The sequence below is a fragment of the Momordica charantia genome (assembly GCF_013281855.1).
Source record: "Momordica charantia cultivar OHB3-1 chromosome 2 unlocalized genomic scaffold, Mcharantia_2.0 BLBB01000002.1, whole genome shotgun sequence".
NCBI classification, from domain to species: Eukaryota; Viridiplantae; Streptophyta; class Magnoliopsida; order Cucurbitales; family Cucurbitaceae; genus Momordica; species Momordica charantia.
In genome coordinates, this window is record NW_028275160.1 from 8277729 (window position 1) to 8299854 (window position 22126).

General features: G+C 34.1%; 3 protein-coding genes across 4 annotated transcripts; 1 reads left to right on the forward strand and 2 right to left on the reverse strand.

Moving 5' to 3' along the window:
• Positions 1-365: 365 nt before the first annotated feature.
• Positions 366-6048, reverse strand: LOC111017225 (Acyl-CoA N-acyltransferases (NAT) superfamily protein). Its single transcript, XM_022292912.2, has 6 exons — positions 5893-6048; positions 5591-5809; positions 5362-5506; positions 1388-1487; positions 1068-1296; positions 366-759 (listed from the first exon to the last, which is right to left on the reverse strand). Exons 2-6 carry the CDS (start codon positions 5695-5697, stop codon positions 573-575), a joined length of 768 nt encoding a protein of 255 aa, XP_022148604.1. The 5' UTR covers positions 5698-5809; positions 5893-6048; the 3' UTR covers positions 366-572.
• Positions 6049-8417: 2369 nt separating this feature from the next.
• LEW1 (Undecaprenyl pyrophosphate synthetase family protein) lies at positions 8418-14337 on the reverse strand. 2 transcript variants are annotated; one of them, XM_022292911.2, is made up of 8 exons: positions 14162-14337; positions 13144-13174; positions 12663-12933; positions 12483-12544; positions 11787-11976; positions 11593-11689; positions 10008-10090; positions 8418-8758 (listed from the first exon to the last, which is right to left on the reverse strand). In XM_022292911.2, the coding sequence occupies exons 2-8, from the start codon at positions 13168-13170 to the stop codon at positions 8751-8753; spliced, it is 738 nt and encodes a 245-aa protein (XP_022148603.1). In that variant the 5' UTR covers positions 13171-13174; positions 14162-14337; the 3' UTR covers positions 8418-8750. The 2 variants fall into 2 exon arrangements, with proteins under 2 accessions (XP_022148603.1, XP_087977236.1); XM_088121110.1 differs by having other exon boundaries at positions 11787-11979; positions 14162-14332.
• Positions 14338-15595: 1258 nt separating this feature from the next.
• On the forward strand, positions 15596-20398 carry LOC111017235 (ribonucleoside-diphosphate reductase large subunit). The gene is made up of 17 exons (XM_022292933.2): positions 15596-16051; positions 16286-16347; positions 16464-16551; positions 16814-17077; positions 17193-17433; positions 17505-17581; positions 17718-17888; positions 17988-18080; positions 18165-18314; positions 18402-18488; positions 18599-18763; positions 18844-18963; positions 19085-19287; positions 19379-19528; positions 19611-19758; positions 19855-19938; positions 20033-20398. The coding sequence occupies exons 1-17, from the start codon at positions 15824-15826 to the stop codon at positions 20123-20125; spliced, it is 2424 nt and encodes an 807-aa protein (XP_022148625.1). The 5' UTR covers positions 15596-15823; the 3' UTR covers positions 20126-20398.
• The last annotated feature ends 1728 nt before the right edge of the window (positions 20399-22126 follow it).

Below are 22126 nucleotides of genomic sequence, written 5' to 3' on the forward strand. Positions count from 1 at the left end.
AGAAGAAAAATTATTAGTAGTATAAATGAAAAATATAATAATAAAAATATAAAACAATTAATTAAAAAAGGCTCTGGAAACAAGTTATTAAAACCCACAGAATAGGGAATGAAAATGAAATTAATGAGATGATAGGAGAAAAAATAAGATAACACCTTCTTAGAGGTACAAAGTTTGAAGTGGGTCCTGCTGTTTGATTTCATTCATAAAATTTGGTAAACACTATAAAAATACTGTAAAAAAGACATCCCTCGACGTAAACATGGCCTGTTAAATCTTTAAATGATTCAAGAAGGCATTCTTTGAGCAATGTAAACTTAAACAATAACAAAGGGGTCAACAACCCAGCAGAAGACTTGAAGGAATTAACTATTAACAATACAAAGGCCTCACTTTCATTAAACACCACCATAGCTTATTACATTAAGGACAGAATATCACATCATATTATATACGGTTTAAACTACAATAAATTATAAAGACTAGAGTAGAAGGAAGAGTAAGTATACAGTGTGGTCAATCTTTTTTCGAGCGGTTTCCTTCTCAGTTTTTTTAACATCAGAATCATCCAATCAAACACATTCATATCCACTGCTCTCAACCGCCACATTTCTCTTGCTCTGCGCCATGGATATAAGGCTATGTGATTCTTTACATTTCGGCCATTTTGATATCTTCCTTTTTTCATTCTTCCTCAGCCTCGAGGCCACAGACTTGATACCATCCCTTAAATAACTCACCATGAAAGTCACAACCTCTCTGCATGTACACAAAACAAACCAATAATTAAAGAACCAATGTATGCTTAAACCAGTTTACAATATATCTATACTATGCGGGCTTCGCGGTTATCAGATTCAAATACAATGAACTGACTAAATCTAGCATTTTTCAGGTCTTTTGTTAAGAGCCAACAGTTCTTGATGAGGTTTTGGTTACTAAGAGGCAAAAGGGGACTATAGGTCCCACGTTAAGGAGGGTGTCATTTTCAGAAGGAATGGGATCATGTAAACTGACAAGTAATACAAGCCTTATGAGTTTAAATGTAATTGATATTTGATACTTACAATAGGGAGCATGGAGATCGACCGCCATTTACATAGTAAATGAACAAGTATGAATCATAATGCTGGCCATTGATAAAGTAAAAGCCAGGCAGTCTTTGTAGGCACTTGAATGACATTTTCTTGTAGAATTTGATTGCAGGACTATTGTATGAAATTACGTGCAAATAAGCTGCTCGGCAAGTTGGGATGCTTGAGGCATATTTAATTACCTTTTGAACAAGTGAACTAGCTGCAACACGATTCAATGCATCAAATTGCTGATGATTTGAAGACATGACATCAGTATTACAAAATCAGAGATAGTTCTAACAAACTCGTACCTATCCCAAGGTTTCTGTAGGTTTCCACTACTCCCAGTGTAAGAATGTATACTAGAGTTTGATCCGTGGTTAATGAATCATGCCGAAGCAAATCAGATATCTACAAGCATTTAAGTTGTACTAATTAGAGATACCCAGTTTAAAACATCCAAGAGAAACGATCTCAGCTGCAAAAGTAGCAGAAAAGACATTGTTGAGAGATTAGAGTTAAGTCAATTGTACGAAGTATCCACCCACCAATTACACATTCAACATAGAGTTTCTTGACATTGATCCACTTTAAAGCCTGACGGTCGCTTGGAAGTACTTAGAACCAGTTAAGGATAACTTCAACCATCGTTTTATAAGAATTATTCAAAATTCACCTGGTGCCAGTGATCAAATAGCAATATTCACATTTTGTAACGTTTTATGTGTGCTTAACCACCTGAGCTTCCAGGCCACTAATATAACCTGCCACATGCTTAAAGAACTTCTCAACATTCTTTTAACCAATCCAGGAACTCTATTAAACTTCACAGAAAAGGATGAAAGACCAAACTTCAAACAAATATGTCAGTACTCTTGCAGCCAAAGTATGTTCTCAAAGTTGTGGACTTCTCAAAGCCCACCAACCATGCTTCGTACCAATGAATTTGAAGTCCTAATCACTTGCACTTAAAGTTTGTCTTCCTCATTGTTGATGTACAATGTTTCAGATTTTCAAAGGTCTTTATGGCAATTTGTACAAGGAAGGAACGCTGAGAATTGTAAATCTCTTCTTTAATTGTCTCTTCAATCATGAAGACTTTAGATCTCTTTATTTTTTAAAATATACACCTTTCACTGATTTACTGAAAAGTGTTAAATGACCCCACGTGCAAAAAATTAAAAAAATAAGTTTACTTCTCCTGAGGTCAGATATTAATTTGATTCAAAGAGTCCTGCACGTGAACTACATCAATTGGAAAAAATATATATATATATATGACAATATAAGGATACAAACTCTTGCTCTAAATACCTTTATATTTTTTTTTTTAGTAAAAGGCGAAAGAATAGTTCGCTCTATGCTCACCGCGCGGCTGCATTATAAATACCTTTATATTGTCATCAACAATAAATATCTTACACCTCCTTTGTTCTGTAGACATCTTTTTTCACTAAGCTACTCATATTGAGCTTTTACTGCTCAATTGTAGACATCTTTTTTCCCCGGTAAGAAATAATAGATTTCAATTAACAATCCAAGGGTACAAAAGAGGGTAAAGAGACAAGACATATCCATCCCAAACCCTAAGCCAGGAGATTACAAAAAAGGACCCCAATCAAGATTAATAAGAGTTAAATTTCTTCAAGCAGCCCCCTTCTTAGCTCTTGGTGCCTGCTTTAGCCAACTTTCTTAGAAAACCTTATCCAAAATTGTTCAACAGGAAGCAATATATCGTACAATCTCCCAGAAAAAACAAAAATCTCCATGCTGATCCTTAAATTTTTTGTTATTTTTCTCTACCCCTAGGAACCAAAGAAGAGCACTAGTAGCATTTTCCCAAAGGACTTTCGACTTTCCCCTAAACTACCAATCTGATAAGACCTCTAGGAGCACCATGTTGATATCTATATGGAAAGTAGAGGACCAGAGTGGAGGAAGCATAATGACAATTAATGAATTAAGGGATCTACAAAATTTCAGCGTACTTGAGGGGAAGAGCAAGATGGGGGTAGCTTAACCTGAGCTTTGAGGCTTTTGGTAGGCTATGGGCTACGAGAACTTGACTTTTTGGAATTTTTCCTTTCCAAATCAAGATTTAGAAGTGAACCTTTCAAGCTCTGTATTGGCAGCATCGAGACAACCGTCATCTAATTTGGTGGAAAACATACCCAGGGGCTCTATAGACCACACCAAAAGGTCCTCACATTGTGTAGGAATGATATCTATTATAAGCTTAGTAGTTAGAGGCCAACCACTATTCAAAGTCCCAGTCAACTCCAAGCATATATCTTAAACTCAATTTCCAATCAAGATCATCCCCCTTCCAGTCTGTAATTATTCTTTCTTTGGACAAAGAAATGGTATAAAGTTTAGGGAACCCAATGCTTGAAGGTGGGAAAAAAGCCAAGTCCTCCCAAAATCTCGCCCTACTGCCATTGCCAACTTGAAAGAAATACATTCTTCCCAGAACCTTCTACATTTGGCTATATAAAACCAAGGGCATCAAGAGCAACCAAGATGCAGCCGGTTAAGAGACCAGCCTAGCTGATTTAGGTCATAAATATTGATTATAATCTCCCTCCACATTTGGAGAGGAAAGCAAGGTTTTTCGTTTTGGATGTCGCCAAATGTTTAGTTCACCCAAACTCCTTCCACAAACACTTCCAGCTATATCCAAATAACTTAACAGTATGATCTAAATTTACAATGTTAAAAAGACGATGCAATCTAAATGTTCCTTTCATGAAAGGTTTATAATATAAACAACAACAAAGGTCTTCCTGTAGGAAAGAAACTGAGCTATTTTACTAAATATCCCTTATCAGTTAGTTCTTGAACCTGACCAATGACCATGAACAGTTCAATATTCTTAGGGGCTCATCAAACGTTAGGTAAACTGGGAAGTACAAAGCTAGGACAAACTCAATTTGATATCAGATGTCCACTGAAGGTGGTCATAAATTTTTTGGAAGATCCTGCAAATCTTCTCGAAGTTCCGGAAGATTAGAATACTGTCCAAACGGAGGAGTTAACTCAGTAATTTATGTTTTCTAAACGCAGGCAAATCTTCTTTCTTTGCTTGGAGGCAAGAGGTACATATACAAAATACATCTGAGTAAAGAGTGGTGCATATAATTTATACAGACACATAATCACGGATTGTAAATAATAGAAATAACACGATAGCATATCAATGAAATAAATAATTGGACATAACTCAGTTCGTATTTGATCAAATAAGTTTGATGCCACATAAATCCAAGAGATAATGAATGGAAAAGGACAAAAAGGGATTCTTTAATCAATAAAGGGGCAACTAAAAATGCAACAAAAAAGCACAACGATTGCTCGAGTGAAAGTGCTCCTGAAGAACAATCACAAAGTGCACCTAATGCACCTCCCCTCGCCCGTTGCCATAGGAATTGGTCGAGTTCGCCTTGAAAGCACCGACTATAATTCTTGTTATTAGGTTCCACAAGCCCCCCATATAAGCCACAAGCCACCCAAGATTCGAAATTGGACTAAAAAAATCCCCTCACTAGTACTATTGAAGATTAGGAGATCTTAAACCAAGCCTAGTAATTCCGCAAGATCAAACGTGGAGGAACATTTTCAGCTTGAAAAAGCAAGGTCAAGGAACATGGCATGAAAATGTTATTTTCCAACAACAAGCAGCATGATGGATTTCATGTGACCTTGAAATTTTTTCCTGGATTATGATAACTTTAAAAAAAACAATGATATCCGAATCTATTAGTTTCATACATCAGGTTTATACATCCAAATGCTCAAAGGTCTGAACTATAACAGCTTACACTTTTTATTTTGTATAAAAAGGAATATTTAGACTAACCATTGAGCATACAAAAATGTAAAACATTGAAAAATCTAGAAATTGAAGTACTAATTGTCTAATTCTGATACTTACTCTATAAACTACTACATTAACTACATAATATCGAATATCTAATGCCAACATGAACTTCTACATTAACTACAATTTTTTTCCAAGAAAACTTCCAAATTTGACCATGGAAAAATTTTTGATAACCCGAAATGGATAGCTCTTTTAGCTTTTTACCCCTGTAACGGGATGCATTCGGACCCAAGAGACATTAAAGATTTTTGGTATTAAGCTCACCGATCACCCAAATGACTTGAACATAAGACCTATGGTAGGTGATACCGCAATGCCACATAAAAGCCGGAAAGTCAAATGTTTATATGAAAATCAGTATAAACACTATGAACTATAAATCTACAAAGCATAAGGAAAACCCACCTCACTGTCTTTTGCCATAACAGTTCGAGCAGTCACAAACCCAATAAGCTCATCACTTCTGCCATCTGGTCTACTATGAGCAACCGCCGCCCACGACACAATGTCGCGTCCATTGACAACATTCTGAAAAAACTCTGACTCATACCTGAGAAATCCATACTCGTTGTGTCAATTTCAAAATCACATCTCAAAACCGTAACGAAGCCTGCCCTCAATCGAATTTACATACCTGATAGGGAACAAGTTGCCGTGGATTTGCTCCAAAACTTCCCGGTCTGAGGGTTCTATTGGGCGATAACATATGGTTGGACAGTCGATGGCTTTCGGTTTTACCATTTCAAAAGATTTCAATCCCCAGCAAAGAATTTATACGCTCGCAAACATTGACCTACACATTCATTTTCCATTTATAAACATCGGCATCATATGCTATGCAATTATTCCTTTCCTGCGCAAATCAGAAAAGTAATCTTGTTCATCAATAAGCCTCTCGGCCTTTTATGGTAAGCAATAAAAATAATAATAATTTACCTGAGACCGGATGTAGAAATCGAGTCAAAAAACAGGAACGGTTTCAACATGGTGGTCGATTTGATTGCTTAACAACGCACCAATTCCATCTTATAGACTCAATAATGGGATTCGAATTAAACAGGTGGGGACTTGTTAGGGCTTTTGGTTCTTATCCAATCTCCCATTGTAATTTCTCTTCAAAATAAATATATTTTTATTCTCCAAAATTTTAGAATTTTATTTTTTTGAATATTGTATACTTATGTTGGAATTTGAAGCTCTAATCTCACCTAAATAGGTAGATGTAACATAACTATGTAGTCGTAACATATTTATATTTAGAATTTCACGATACTATAAAGTGAATATTTGGATTTATGAACTCTCGAAGATCTTATTAAATTATTTATAACAGATAATGTATTTATATTTATTATTAAAAAAATAGAGAAAAAGATAAAAGTTCAATTTAATTCGTAATTTTAAATAGATAATATTGGATGAGACTACTTTGGAAGGGTTTGTTCTAATATGTTGGCTTTGGTTTTAATTAGTTAGATTCAGGCATTTTGTTGGTTAGTTTGAAGTATTTGGTGATTAGGTTTGGACGTTGATTCGACTGAAATAGTTGGTTGAACAAACAAAATTTTAATTTAGTTTTGCATTGATTATTCAATTTTTCAAGGTTTAAATTGATAAAATTAAAGTTTATAGTCAAAATTGGCCTAATTGTAGGGGTATCAACTATCTTTTTCCCGTTTCAAAATATCAAATTATATATATATTGTTTTACATTATCAAATTATATTTGTTGTACCTTGTTTTAATTCAATTTCTATACTTACTAATCTGATTACTTACCTCTTTTAATCTAAGTTTAGAGGTATTTACAAAAACAAATGTATATTTAAAAAAAAAGGCATAAAGTTTAAAATTTTACAAAAAAAAAAAAGAAAAAGCATAGTCAAAATCAAACTTTAACTCGAATGTAATATAAAACACACTAAGAAAAGTCAAATACATGCTACATTTGAAAATAATAATAATAATCACATATTTTAAAATACACGTTAAATTTAAGATATGTCATGTAATTTCTCTAAAGTTTATTATACGCATATCACTGGTACAGACTAATATAAATATATAAATCTAATGTAACAAATTATCTATAAATATTTAGAATGAGCTACAATGTGTTATTATTTAAATTCCTATTGCAAGTCATACTAATTATAAAAAGAAATTGAATTTGACTTAAATTCTAATAAAGTATTTTCATTGAATTGGAGATAGATACATTAACCAATTGTGTCGTGTTCATATTGGCAAATTAAATTACTGTCGAACCATTAACAATGTTTCAAACGTGTAAAATAATTTTATACTTGTATGTTTTTTTTTTTTTCTGGAAATATACTTGCATGTTTCACCTTGTAGAGCAACCACACATAGTATGTTACATTTGACATTCTATTTTTATCACTTCTTATAATGATGAATTGTATAAACAATGATGATGATTATTATTATTATTTTTTGTTCTGTTAAGTTAGAAATACAGCAAAACAAAGTGAATTCAAACTGCAATTTTCAAATTTTTCTTAAATTTTTCTTTATCAATTTTCTGACTAGTTGAACTATGTTTACACAATAATAACTTAGTATACAGTTACGTTATTAATAACATGGACATTTATTTACTAAGGACCTTCATTTAATAGTGGGGCATTTTCTCTAAATAAATTAATTGGCCTAACTTAAAAGTAAAGAATGATAATTATCTTGATTACCATGGTAAAAGTTAATAAGGATGCATTCGAATAGATCCATGTTCGACGCGTTAATCGGGAGTTGAATGATCCTGCTCATGCCCTTGCGAAATATGATCTCCGCAATTCCGCAATCGTGTTTCTACTCTCTGGATTTCTAGTTTTCATGTTTGGCTCCATCGTGTGGTGGAGAGAGATTTATCTTCTTTTGATGTCCTAACCGCGTGTTGAGTTAGATTTTTTGTTTCTTAGTTAAAAAAAAAACAACGCTATATCCGTAACTACCTTTTAAACATGATCATGTTTGTAATTTTGCAATTACATTTACCCGAATACATATATAAAAATTGAAAACCATTTTTAAAATGGATTGCTTGCTAATTTCCTTAATATAATTTTTGAAGAGTTGGGAAAGTGAACGTAAACTTCATCAAAATTGAACGTACAAAACGATGCAGTCAAATTTCTCACATATTTGTTCTTAAAATGGGGCTTAATTAATTAACTACTCCTATTTAGCTAATAATAAACCTGCTTTCTCTCAATTTTCAGACAAGGTCCACAACAGAGTTGATATTGGTATTCGAACAAAAGTACCTGGTATTGACTTTTATGACATTTAACTAACGAAACAACAAATACTTGCATTCGTACTAATACGAAAATTGAAGAATTGCTGGTACTAGCGATTTATTTTTCGTTTTTGTTAGGAAAAAAAAAAGCAGTAAATAAGATAAGTTTAAGACAATCATCAAAAACGACAAGTAATGGTACATTAGAAAAGGTAGGTTATACCTTGAAACACAATATATTTTTATTTTTTAGCACTAAAGATGATAGTGAAAGAAGATTTTCAACATACAACTTATGGGGAGAGGTACTAAATACTGACCATCTGTACTATGCTCGGGTTATTGGCTTGGTGTGTGTTATTATAATTGCCAATTTTTATTAACCCTTTACAGTAATCGAAAGACCGATGAACTGATAGAATCCTGAGTAAATTTGAAGATCCATGAAATCAAATCAAAACTGTCCAAAACTTCTAAACACCCTTTGATTCACTGGCCTTCCATTTACTCTAGAATCCAGCAATGCTTCAGTTCATTTACCTGTTGAAACCATCAGATATATAAAACTAGTCACTAGCTTCAAAATGAAAATGAAAATTTACTCACTATTTCTTCATTTTGGTTTTCACCCTTGTAGACAAATCTTAAAAATAATAACAAGTTTCGAGAACTTTTATACTTCTAGATTTAAAAAAATTGGATGGGGTTCTAAAAACATTTTAAAGAAAGTAGATAACAAAACATGTGAGTGAAAAACGATTCGATTATCAAATGGAAACGGACACTAATATGCATGGCGCATTTTTTCTAAGATGAGTAAAACTTGTTTTACAAAAAGTGTAGCACAAGAAGGTCAAGAAGAACTAGGCATCCTCTTGAGACCTAGGCCAAAGTAGACTACAAAAATTATCTCCATGTAGAGATAAAAAAACAGAATATTTACCTCTCAAATCAGACACTACCCCACAGCACCTTTTTGAATGCTATCCTTGAAAAAATTTGTGATTAAATTTGTGATTTCTTTCTTTCTAAATTTTCCCTAATAGCCGTAACCGTATCCGAGCCACAGGCACGTGACAGCTTGTCGCCACATGCCAGACAGGAAACGGCCATAGCAATCCAGAAGAACTTGGGTTTCCCCTAAAATGGTGACAAAGTCAAAATTATAACCTGGATTTTTCTAAGAAGGGAGGGTGTGGGTTGGGTGAGATGAACAAACATCAATGTGTATGTGAAAGATTTTGGTTTCTACAACTTCTACACTTGGGTTTCCAAAGAGAGAGAATGGAATAGTTTGCAATCTAAGACGTCAGATCCAGCGAGTCGTTGAACTCACCCGTCATTAACAAGCACTTATATAATTCAAGACCCAAGAGGAAGAATCCTTGTTCAACACAGTGGCTATGCTAGCCAGATAACTTCAAAAGGATATGAAGATCAGAAACCGAGACATAGCTGATCCCTAAAGTTAAGAAATGAAACTTAGGACTAAGACTGCTACCAGATCTCACGTGATTAAGAATAACACTTCAAAGATTGCAAAATATATCTGCCAACAATCAATTTGAACCAGAGGGATTTTCAGAGGAAGCCTCCAAACTGTCTAAAGAAGGAAAATATCAAAGATGCTAAAGGGATAATGCACTTTAACATGGAGAAAACGATTGAAATGAAATTCAGCTATAAGACTGTATTCACCATTGAGAAACATTATATACACCAATTGCATTACGAAGATAAGATATTCAAACTTCACTATAACTTATAATACAATAGCAGATCAACTCACCATAGTTCTGCCGGACCATGGTAAACTTGTAAATGGCCTTTACTAGGGAACCATATTTCATGGACTTCAATGCTCCCATGTGTCTGCAGTACAATATAAATCAGAACTCAAATAATTCTCTAGCCAAAAATTATTACAAAAGTGTATGGAACTTTTTGTCAACAAGAATATAATGCTATTAAATTGAAGACTTTTGGAAAAAGTGCGATTCAAAGGACACAGCTAGAAGACAACATTAAAGCTAGATATGCAATTTGGAAAGAGGAACAAGCCAGAAGAAAAGTGAAGTAGAAGAAAAACATAGATACATATATTTTGTGTTGGTTTAGACACAAATTGATTCATTTCATAGGTAAAGGTTCCACGCCCCATCAAATAGGCTTTCTCAGACCACCAAAGGAAAAACAAAGTTTGTCTTCGACAAGTATATCACCCATACAACCGTAAAAAAAGTTCAATATAAAAAACAAAATTACTCTATTGGTGGGCAGTATTTGTTCTACTTCTGGGGGAACTGAAAGGAAACAAAGCACAGAATGAGCGTAGGAATAAGGAGTCAGCATAGGGTTGTGGAGGGATTTAAGAAGAAACTATCGCAAGTCTCCATTCAGAACAATTTCAATAACCTTATATGAAGTTTTCCCAGTCAAGTGTCAAGCAACTGGGAACAAACTTGACTTAGCCTCAAGTTGAAACAGTTAGATAAAAATTGGATTTTGGGAAGACTCTTGGGTGGCAGATAACTCTTTCAAATATAGGTTCCTAAGACTGTACTAGCTTGCTCTCCCAAAAGGTTGCTTGATAAAAAATTGATGGGTTGAAATCAGGAAAATTAGAACCTCGTATTTAGGCATAATCTGCAGGGTTGGGAAATTGTTGAGGGCAGAACAGATATTAGCTATCCTAGCCTGATTACAACTCATGAATATCCCTGATAAGAGATTCGGTGCTTTGAACAGTCTAAGCCTTTTCCATTAAGTCATAAGGCAAGAAACTTTGGGAACAAGAAGATATTTTTACAACACACCGATCTATTGCAACTTCGAAGCAGAAATTGCCAAAATTAAAAAGGAATTTTTCTGTGGACTCATCCCCTTGGGATTGTCATTGCAGGTAGGTCTTGCAGAAAAGGTAGCCGTCCTTAGAACTTAATCCTAATTGGTTTGTGTTGTAGGTTTAGTACCTACATTTGGAATGCCTATGGGAACTTAGAATGAGCTGGGTTAAGGTCCAAATAACATTAATCAATTCATTTGTAACTCCCTAAAGAAACACAAGGTTGTGGATTCATGCAGTCCCTATCCTTCTGCAGGAGCTGTAGATAGAAAGAAAGAACAGAATTTTCTCTCATAAAAGCAAGGATGTGAATGATGCTTTGGCATTGTTAATATTTAGAGCATAAAGTTGCTGTTCTTTCGTTGAACCTTTTTTGTAATTGTCCACGTAATCTAATTTATCCTTCTCCGAGCAGAAACCTTAGCAACTTAAGTTGAGGCTTTTGGTTTCTCTTTTTTGTACTTTTCACCATTTCAGTGAACGTTGTTACTTATCAAAAAAAATATATATAATAAACAAAAAGACTCACAGAATCTCAGTGTAGGGGATTCTCCATGCAGGAAACCCCAAGTGACATCTTGTAGGTCCATATACTAAAATTAGGTCGGGCTGAGGCCCTCCACAACCTGATAACAGATTCATCAGTATCCTTAAGGTTAACTAACAAAATTTTGAGTAAAACAGTAATCTGAACTCTCATCAAGTATAAGCAATAACACAAACCAACTGCTTTTAGAGCATCAGTCATCTGAGATTCAGAAATGAGTTGCTCATGGGCTCCACTCATGCTGGTTTTCCTCCACTTATTTGCAAGAATAAAATTACCCGCTCTGACAATGGCTTCTTTTCCATCAGAAACTGAAAGGAACTCCAGAGTAATGCCTTTACAGTTTAGTTGGACAGGTTCATTAGTCTCCTGAATGCAATGACTATGTTAGATGAATTGTGCATCTTATTATTGGCATTTTCACCTCCTAAGTTCAAATTGCAGATCGCTTTTTTTTTTTGGGGGTCAAACTTGGAAGAGAAAACAAAAAGCGGCAGTTATTCGTGATACTATTGAAGAAATAGCCGACCTCATGCAAAGATCAATATGTAATTGGCCGTTACAACTCCAAAAAAAGAAAAATTACGTTAAATTAAAGTAGGTACACAGAACTATTCGTATTCAACAGATATATTTAATATGAGTAGCAAGAAAAGAACAGGACACATGAAATCAAAAGTATGTTATTCCCTAAAGGACCCTAGGTACCCTCAAAGTATCATGATCCTTGCTACAATTAAGACTTAGAAAATCCATACATTATTAATATTCCAGATAGATAGATTCAAATGATACTTGGTTGAATGCAAAAGGCTTCATCACTTACTGAACCTGTAGGTTTAAATATATATCTTTGTTACAGTTGCATGTACCTGAAATACCGATGCATGCTTTACTTTCTTCAAAATGATTTCCTTGGATTGCTTTAGCACCCCTAGAGCACAAACACAGTCAAATAACCATACAATTCAACAATCTTGGAAAGACATTCACAAGCAATTGGCAACAGTAAAAGAGAACTCAGAATTCTTGGATTGACCAAAAATCATTACCTTCGACATCATATAAGCAGACGCTTCTAATACCCAGGGATGCTAACCATTGCAGAAGTTCAATAATTTTTAAGGTATTATAAGCTTCATCACTTTCAACCACAATGGCAAGATGTTGGACCCTGTCTATATTAAGACAATTGTACTTGCGTAGGAATCCACAAGAGATCAAATAGCTTTCAAGTGTTGTGGCAATACCAACCACAAAGTAAAATGAGCTAACAATAAAGTGTAGGAAGTGCCATATTAGCTGGAGTCCAAGAATTCCAATCTGCACAAGCATTGAGAAAAAAAACTAAGCATCTAATTCCCCTAGGATCAATGCTATCTTTGAGATATTTTTAAGGCCCCAAAAATTCCCCTAGGATCCTAATAAGTATTCTGCTTATACACCGACAGAATTCAAAACCCAAATGATAAATACAATTAAAGATAATGAAAAATAACACTAAGCAATTCCTAGAGCAGTCCAAGACTACACCTTCTGAAGCTCAACCCTGATGGTCATGGGTCTGCAAAAAGAAAAATACAAAGAAAATTGTGAGAAATCTAGGCCATCAAATTATCAAAAATGATTTCTTGAAGAAGATGTTAAAAGAAAATAAAGGAAAAAAATCCAAAACAGATCATTTAAAATTGAATAATCTAACCATACTTTTCAATTTCATTTAGCAATAGATTTGATTTATTCCACAATTGGAAGTATCATAAAGATTAAGCATGAGTATGAACTCTAGTGGAAAATACTTCACGAATAAAATATATATATTAAAAAAAATATCCAATTCTGAGTAAAATCTTTTGCCATGCCACATTCTTTTTTATTTATCTGTAACTTAAATTTATCATGGTAATTATAAAAAAGGATGAAGAACAACCTAACGATCATTTGCATAGGCTTAATGATCTGATACCTAATATCCTCATAACACCATAAAAACGTAAAAGGGAGCCAGGACCAATGAAAAATTTCCAATTTACAAGTATTTATGTTATCGTCCTTCACCTTCACCCATACCCCAATAGGGATGTGATAAATCTGGATTTCAGAGCTACTGATGCAATAAAGAGTGCCATGAATAATTAAAAACACTTTTCTTAACAAAGAGATTTGGTGGTAGAACCGTATAAGAGCTGACATGATTCAATCTGTACCAACTAAACTTTGTCGATTGGAAACAGTTAAAAATACCAGCAAATGGGGATGCCAAATACATATAATAATCTCTATATGAAGTTGAATTTTCGAATAGTTCATAGTGATACGATTTGCACAAAAGGGGAACCGCGACCCCCCAACCCAACAGGAAATAAATCGATCATGTAATGACGACCCATGATTTCCTCATCTTTCAAGCATAAAAAAACATACAAAGGCAGTTAATTAGAACCAGATAAATCAACAACACAACTCTAAAACAGGCAAGAAAGCAAGAAAGCAAGAAAGCAAGAAAATTGTTGATCATAAAGAAATGGAACTGTAAAGAAAGAGAAATGACCCGAGCGGAGAATTTGAATCAGTATCTGCAGCTACAAGGTAGGCGATGATGCTTGCGGGGATGATAAAGTGATGAAGTGAGCTGCGAAAAATGAAGAAATGGGATTTAATTTGTAGAATCCGGGAACCAATGGAAAGGCATGTCTGTTGAGAATTGTCGCTAGTAGTAACATTCGTGTGAACTTAACAACTACTCAATTTATTAATTTTAAAATTAGTTTGCAGAAGATATGTTAGGTTGAAAATTAGATGTCTGTTAGGTTGAGAATTAATGGTCTCTAATAGCTCGCCACCCTAAAAGAATAACAAAACAAAAATTTTATATATTTTGAAGTTCACGGAAATGTATTTGGTTTGCATCGTGGTATCAATACGTGGATATGTTCATCGATATTTCCATGTATCAATGGATTTGACATCAACATAAAAGTTAAATACACATTTATATCATTTTGAAAAAAATCAATAAAATATGAAAAATATTAACAAAACACCAATAATATATACATAATATTAACATTAATAATTTTTTTTTTGAAAAATAACATTAATAGTTTTAACTTATTTAGAAATAGAATAATATTTATTCATTACTTTGAATAACAAAAACATCTTTTTATTTATTAGAGAAGACTGAGTGAGTCCTAAAACCGAAAGATGAAGGCTGAAGCAAAGATAGCCTGATGTAATCAAGTTTGTCTACGAGGAACACACTTCTATTTTTTGTAGAGGAAGGCTAACTGCTTGCTGGGAGCAGAACCGATGGAAGTTTCCCATGGCGACCCCAAATGTGAGAACTCTAAGACTTGTTTTTTTTTTCCTATTAAAAAGTAGTTAGTTCGCATTATATCGTAACCAAAAAGTCGTGAATTCGAATTTTTATTGACGGACAAAAAATCCTAGTTATTTAATATAATTATTTAAAAACTAGTTCACCGAGTCTACGCCGCCGCGGTTGGTTCGGGTGTCGCTGGCCGGAGAGGAGCTAGGTCCAACGGTGTGAGGGAGGACGGAAGGGGTCTTTCGGGTGAAACTTGAATATATTACCCATTATATGACCCCCTTCTGAAAAAACCTATTTTGTGACCCCACTCCCAATTTTTTAAGTTTTCAAAATTTTATCTTATTTATGATATATTAAATTTTCACTTACCTATTCTACCAAATTCTAAATCCATGTTTCACGTATTGTTTGGACTCCAAAACAAATGAACTTCATATTTTTTATAACATATCAATAAATTGACACTTTGGGAAATCGAATACTCTCAATTTAAAGTATAGGCCAATCATCCTCGCTTGGGCCTTTCATAATTATTGAATATTATTTGAGCCCATTAGTTCTTGAAATTTATTGAATGGTCTTTATATACAAGTAAAAAAAAAAGGAAAATAAATTTGTATTGAAGACGTAGGACCCATCAGTAGAATATAGGCATCGCAAAACCCTTTCTGCCCGCCTCTAAGCTCCCACCGATTTTCTCCCACTATAAAAATCCAATCTTTTGCGCGGGAACATTTCGAACTTTTCTAAAATTCCCACCTCCAAAATTTGTAATTTTCTCTCTGTTTCTCCCTCTTCACATTCGTGTTCTTATATAATCCAATTGTAATCCCTGACGTCTCTGCACAGAACCTGTTCGACGAAATTCCTCTTGTTAAGATGTATGTGGTTAAGAGAGATGGGCGACAGGAGGCGGTGCATTTTGACAAGATCACTGCCCGTTTGAAGAAGCTTAGTTATGGCCTTAGTGTCGACCACTGTGATCCGGTTCTGGTGTCCCAGAAGGTCTGTGCCGGCGTTTACAAGGGTGTTACCACTAGCCAGCTCGATGAATTGGCTGCCGAAACCGCCGCTGCCATGACCGCCAATCATCCTGACTATGCCTCTGTGAGTTGATCTCACTCTTATCTCCCTCAATTTTGCAGACCATACTTTGGCTCACTTTCAATTTTCAATTTATTGTATGACACATGGGTCGATCTATGGTTGTACATATAAACATATGGCATATTTTGTTTTCTTTTGTGTGATGATCATTTGTTGATGTTTATAATTAGCAGTTGTGGGGAGAGAAATATACGTTTTGATTTGCTAATTTTTTGCCTGTCTTGTTTAACCCAGTTGGCTGCAAGAATTGCTGTTTCAAATCTGCATAAGAACACGAAAAAGTTGTTCTCAGAGACGTAAGTTTTGTATATGCTTTTACAATTCTAGATGAATGCATTAGAGCATAGAATTGCAGGAGTTTATTATTCTATGATGAACTCGAAATTAATTTCCAACCTGTTTTGGTGTTTAGCATCAAAGATATGTACAGCCATGTCAGTGAGAGATCAGGACAGAAGGCTTCTCTTATAGCTGATGATGTTTATGAAGTAATCATGAAGGTAGTCTTGTACTCTTTGTTGAATATTAAGTGCCTTTGTTTTAAAATGAAACTTTTCCAAGGATTTGTTGATTTGTTACGACCTCTGTTTCATTCTTTATTGATTTTGGATGTTGCTGATGAATTTTATTTCATCAAATTTTAAGTTGCAAATGATTACGTCTGTAGATTTTTAAGCTTTGGGATTTCTGTCAGATGAGTGCTTCTTCTAACACATACTGCTTATTTAACCGATTTCTCTTCCTTTTGTTTTAATCTTCCAGAATGCTGCTCGGTTGGATAGTGAGATTATATATGACCGTGACTTTGATTACGACTATTTTGGTTTCAAAACTCTGGAAAGGTCATACCTCTTGAAGGTTCAGGGGAAGGTCGTGGAGAGGCCTCAGCACATGCTTATGAGGGTTGCTGTTGGTATTCACAAGGATGATATTGAATCTGCTATCAAAACATACCACACTATGTCTCAACGGTGGTTTACTCATGCATCTCCCACCCTTTTCAACTCTGGAACCCCGAGGCCCCAAGTATGTTTTGAGTTCATAGATGCCTATTTTTAGAAGGTGCTAATCATGGCTGATGTTTTTTCATATTAGATATTTGGCCTTTTGATAATGATTTTCTTGGTTTTGCTCCTGACAGCTTAGCAGTTGTTTCCTTGTATGCATGAAAGACGATAGTATAGAAGGTATATATGATACCTTAAAGGAGTGTGCTGTTATCAGCAAATCAGCTGGTGGCATTGGTGTTTCTATCCACAATATTCGTGCTATGGGCAGTTACATCCGTGGAACAAACGGAACCTCTAATGGGATTGTGCCTATGCTGCGGGTTTTCAATGATACTGCTCGATATGTTGACCAAGGAGGAGGCAAGAGGAAAGGTAGTATGCTTCTGATTGGGTCTCATTTTGTTTATATGATCAATGTTCTTATTCTCACATGCCAATTGCAGGTGCTTTTGCTGTATACTTGGAGCCATGGCATGCTGATATATTTGAGTTTTTGGATCTCAGAAAAAACCATGGAAAAGTAATTACTATTTGTTATCGAGTGGAAATTATCAACATTTTAGTCAGTGTATTCTAAAACATTTGAATATGCACTATGCAGTCCTGTCATGTAAGTACTCAATGCCTTAATTTATTGCAACTGTTTTTTTCTGTAGGAGGAGCATCGGGCTCGAGATCTATTTTATGCACTTTGGGTACCCGATCTATTCATGGAAAGAGTCCAAAGTAATGGAGGGTGGTCAATGTTTTGTCCAAATGAGGCACCGGGTTTGGCTGATTGCTGGGGTGAGGAATTTGAGAAGCTATACACTAGATATGAACAGCTGGTAAATATGATTTAGTTTTCATGGGATCAACCTTTGCAAGTATATAGTTGATTTTGGTCTGCTATTTAATTAATTTTGATTTTGTATTTTTTTTGGTAGGGAAAAGCCAAGAAGGTTGTTAAGGCACAGAATCTTTGGTTTGAAATCTTAAAATCTCAGATCGAGACTGGAACCCCTTACATGCTATTTAAGGTGTTTAAACCACCCTGGCTTGTTTATAGTTATGCTGTTTGTTTCCTGTGTAACTTATTTTATTTCCTTCTCTGCATTCTCTAGGATACTTGTAACAGAAAAAGTAACCAGCAGAATCTTGGGACCATTAAAGCCTCTAATTTATGTACAGAGATAATTGAATATTCAAGCCCAACAGAGACGGCTGTGTGTAATCTTTCTTCAATTGCTCTACCTCGTTTTGTCAGAGAGAAGGTGAACTATCCCAAGCATGTTTTATGCAGCATAACACTCCTTTTTATTATTGTTCTCCATTTCCTAACTTCATACCATTTACTGCAGGGTGTTCCAATGGAGTCTCACCCATCTAAACTTGTTGGTAGCAGAGGTTCCAAAAATAGATACTTTGATTTTGACAAATTAGCCGAGGTTTGAATTCTTATTCATGCCTATGGTTTGTTTTACTAATCATTATAAAGATGTGTGTACTCTTTTATTTTTAATCAATCAACTTGTGTATTTATTCTTTGTCTAACCAGATAACTACTCTAGTTACAACAAATCTGAACAAGATAATTGATGTCAATCACTATCCTGTGGAGACTGCCAAAAGGTCAAATCTCAGACACAGACCTATTGGTATTGGGGTTCAAGGTCTTGCGGATACTTTCATTCTACTGGGCATGCCGTTTGATTCACCTGAGGTAATTGTCCTACAGCTCTACCTTATGTTCTTAGCCTCTTATATTCAACTAAAGTAGTCCATATGGATAATAAATGCCAGGCTCAACAATTGAACAAGGATATATTTGAAGCCATATACTACCATGCTCTTAAAGCTTCTTGTCAGATTGCTGCAGTAGAAGGCCCTTACGAAACTTACGCCGGCAGTCCTGTTAGTAAGGTATGTAATAAGGAAAAACTTGGCTATGGAATTTCCACTTGAACTACTGTCTTCTGGATTTTAATCTAACAAAATCCTATTCTGATTTACATGTTTACTTATATGGCCAATATGTTTTTAGGGAATCCTTCAACCTGACATGTGGGGGGTAACACCTTCAAATCGATGGGATTGGAATGCCCTCAGGGAACAGATTGCGAAAAATGGGGTAAGAAATTCACTTCTTGTGGCTCCAATGCCAACTGCTTCTACCAGCCAGATTCTTGGAAACAACGAGTGCTTTGAGCCATACACTTCAAACATCTACAGCCGCAGAGTTCTAAGGTCTGCTTTACAGTTTGAACTTCTAGAGCCTTTCATTACAATAATATATAATCTCTACTTGTCTCTAAAATATCTCTTTCCATTCTTTCAGTGGTGAATTTGTTGTTGTGAACAAGCATCTCCTGCACGATTTGACAGAGATGGGCATGTGGTCTCCTTCTCTGAAGAACAAGATCATCTATGAGAATGGTTCTGTTCAGACGATTCAAGAAATCCCTGATGATCTAAGAGCTATTTACAAGTATGGCTGGTTTTCCCTGCATTTCCCTTTCCCTGCCCTCAATCTTGATTTATCCTACTGATTTGTTCTTGATTTAATTCAGGACTGTTTGGGAGATCAAGCAAAAGACTTTAGTCGACATGGCTGTCGATCGAGGTTGTTACATCGATCAGAGTCAGAGTCTCAATATCCACATGGATCAACCAAATTTTGGAAAACTTACCTCCTTGCACTTCTATGCGTGGTCAAAGGTATACTCTTTCATAGTACTCATTGATATTTGATGTTTAAGAGATTTCCTTTCTCATAGTAAGATTGATTCTGATTACATTTTTTGTTATATGAAGGGTCTAAAAACAGGAATGTATTACCTACGATCACGAGCTGCAGCCGATGCCATCAAATTTACGGTTGACACTTCAATGTTAAAGGTAGTGTATAGTAAAAGCTATTCTCTTTGCTTCACACATTGTCTTAGTTTATAGCTTTCATCACATAACCAAATGCCATCATTGGTTTATGTAGGAAAAGGTCAATGATGAAGATGATAGTACGAAAATGGCACAGATGGTATGTTCTTTAACGAATCGTGAGGAGTGCTTGGCCTGTGGAAGTTAAGATATGACATTCAAAATTAGTGGTGCTTTCTCTCTACATTTATCTATCTGCTCTAGGAAAAAGCACTTAGCTTCATAGGGATGATTGAACTTCTTTATACTCTAGTCAAATATCTAGATAACTATAGGATGATGTAAATTCTGTACAGTTTTTTTTTTCCTTTCCCTCTTTTGGAGGGTGTGGGATGAGCATCGATTTGATAAGCAAAAAATAGATGAATCCTAAAACCCGATTCTTGTCATCATAATTTGATTCGATTCGGATCTTTCCCCATTTGTAGTTAGTACTCCAAATTTTCAATTTTCTTTTGGAAACTGATCTTTGAGTGCCTTGCTTGTTGTTTTCCCCATTTGTAGTTAGTACTCCAAATTTTCAATTTTCTTTTGGAAACTGATCTTTGAGTGCCTTGCTTGTTGTTGAAGGTGAAATATAGGTTCATGGCCATTGGAAAAGAAAAAAAAAACAGAGGGCTTGACTAAGTCAAAATCGATTTTACAGTATAGATTTTTATTTCAATATTAAAACCATTCTTGTAATTAGGTGAAGAATAATTAAATTGAGTTCATAATATTGATCTAGGAAAGGGATTAGATTTATTAGATTTTTTTTAGTGCAACCAATAGGGGTGTGGTATTTGAACTCTTGATTAAAGACATATGTCAATTATTGTTTTTTTGTAATACAATATGTGGGAGGGTGGATTGAATTCCAAAGATATATGTTAATTATCACTAAATTATACTCGAGGTATATGTTAATTACCGTTGAACTATGTTTGCTTTGGCTCCTACCATCATTCTCATCTTTAAACTCATATGGGTTGATTTTTTTTGCATCTACTTGATTTCTAACTTAGAAATTTGAATATCAAATTTAATGCTGAAAGACATGCTTTATTTTAGAATATGTTGTCAAAATTGAGAAAATTGCTATTTTCATGTATCCCCAATTAAACATTGAGCTATAAGTTAGAATTATAACACGAACTTGAGTTCTTAGTGTCATCGGTTGAAAAAACCAGCACCGGCGGGAGTAGAAGATCTATGATAATGAGAGAAAAATGATATGAAATAAGTGATGACTATTTCTACGAGCTAGATAAAGAATGGTTCAACCAAGGATTGTTGAAATTTTCAATAACTTAAAATTTAAAATTAAGGTCTTGTGTTTCACCAGAATGAATCGGAATGAAAATTAATTGTTATTTTTTTTTAATGTTGTGTACCAAAAATTTGTTGGAATCGAAGTCAGAGTTCTTTTGATATTGTTTATTAAAATTATTTGAAATTGAAATTGAAATTAGATATATAACAATTATTAGTATAATTTTTTTTCTTTCTAGCTAATTACAAAGTATATTGGTTTGTTATTTTTTTTTAAATTACAACAATAATAAATTTTAATTGATTTTATTACTATAGTAAATATTTTTTCATAACAATTTATTTAATATTAATAAATAATAAATAATTAAAATAAAATTATACCCATTAAATTTTTTTTTATTATAACTATCCTCCTTTAATATAAAATTTATTAATTTTTATTATTATTATATTTAATAATAATGAATTATATTTAAAAAATATATGTTGTTATTAATAATAACGAAATTAAATATTAAATATAAATTTATATCATACGATTGGAACTTATAGAATACTTCTCTTATAGAATACTGATAATTCTAGTCTACCCATTTCATTAAAGATGCAATCTTAATCATTTTCATTTTTTTTATCTTAATCTAAAATTACATCAATTAATAAAAGTGGTATAAACTTTAATTAAAAGAAAAAAAGTATAAATGAAAAAGAAATAAAAAAAAGTATAAAATAATTAAATAAAAGGTTACGGGTCTCATTAATATAGGGTAAAAGTCTATATATGTGAGATCCACGGAAAAAAGGATTGAGAATGAAATTGATGAGGGTGTATTATATATTTTAATATATTACATGCTAGATATATAAGTTATAACTAATTTACTTGATCATATAT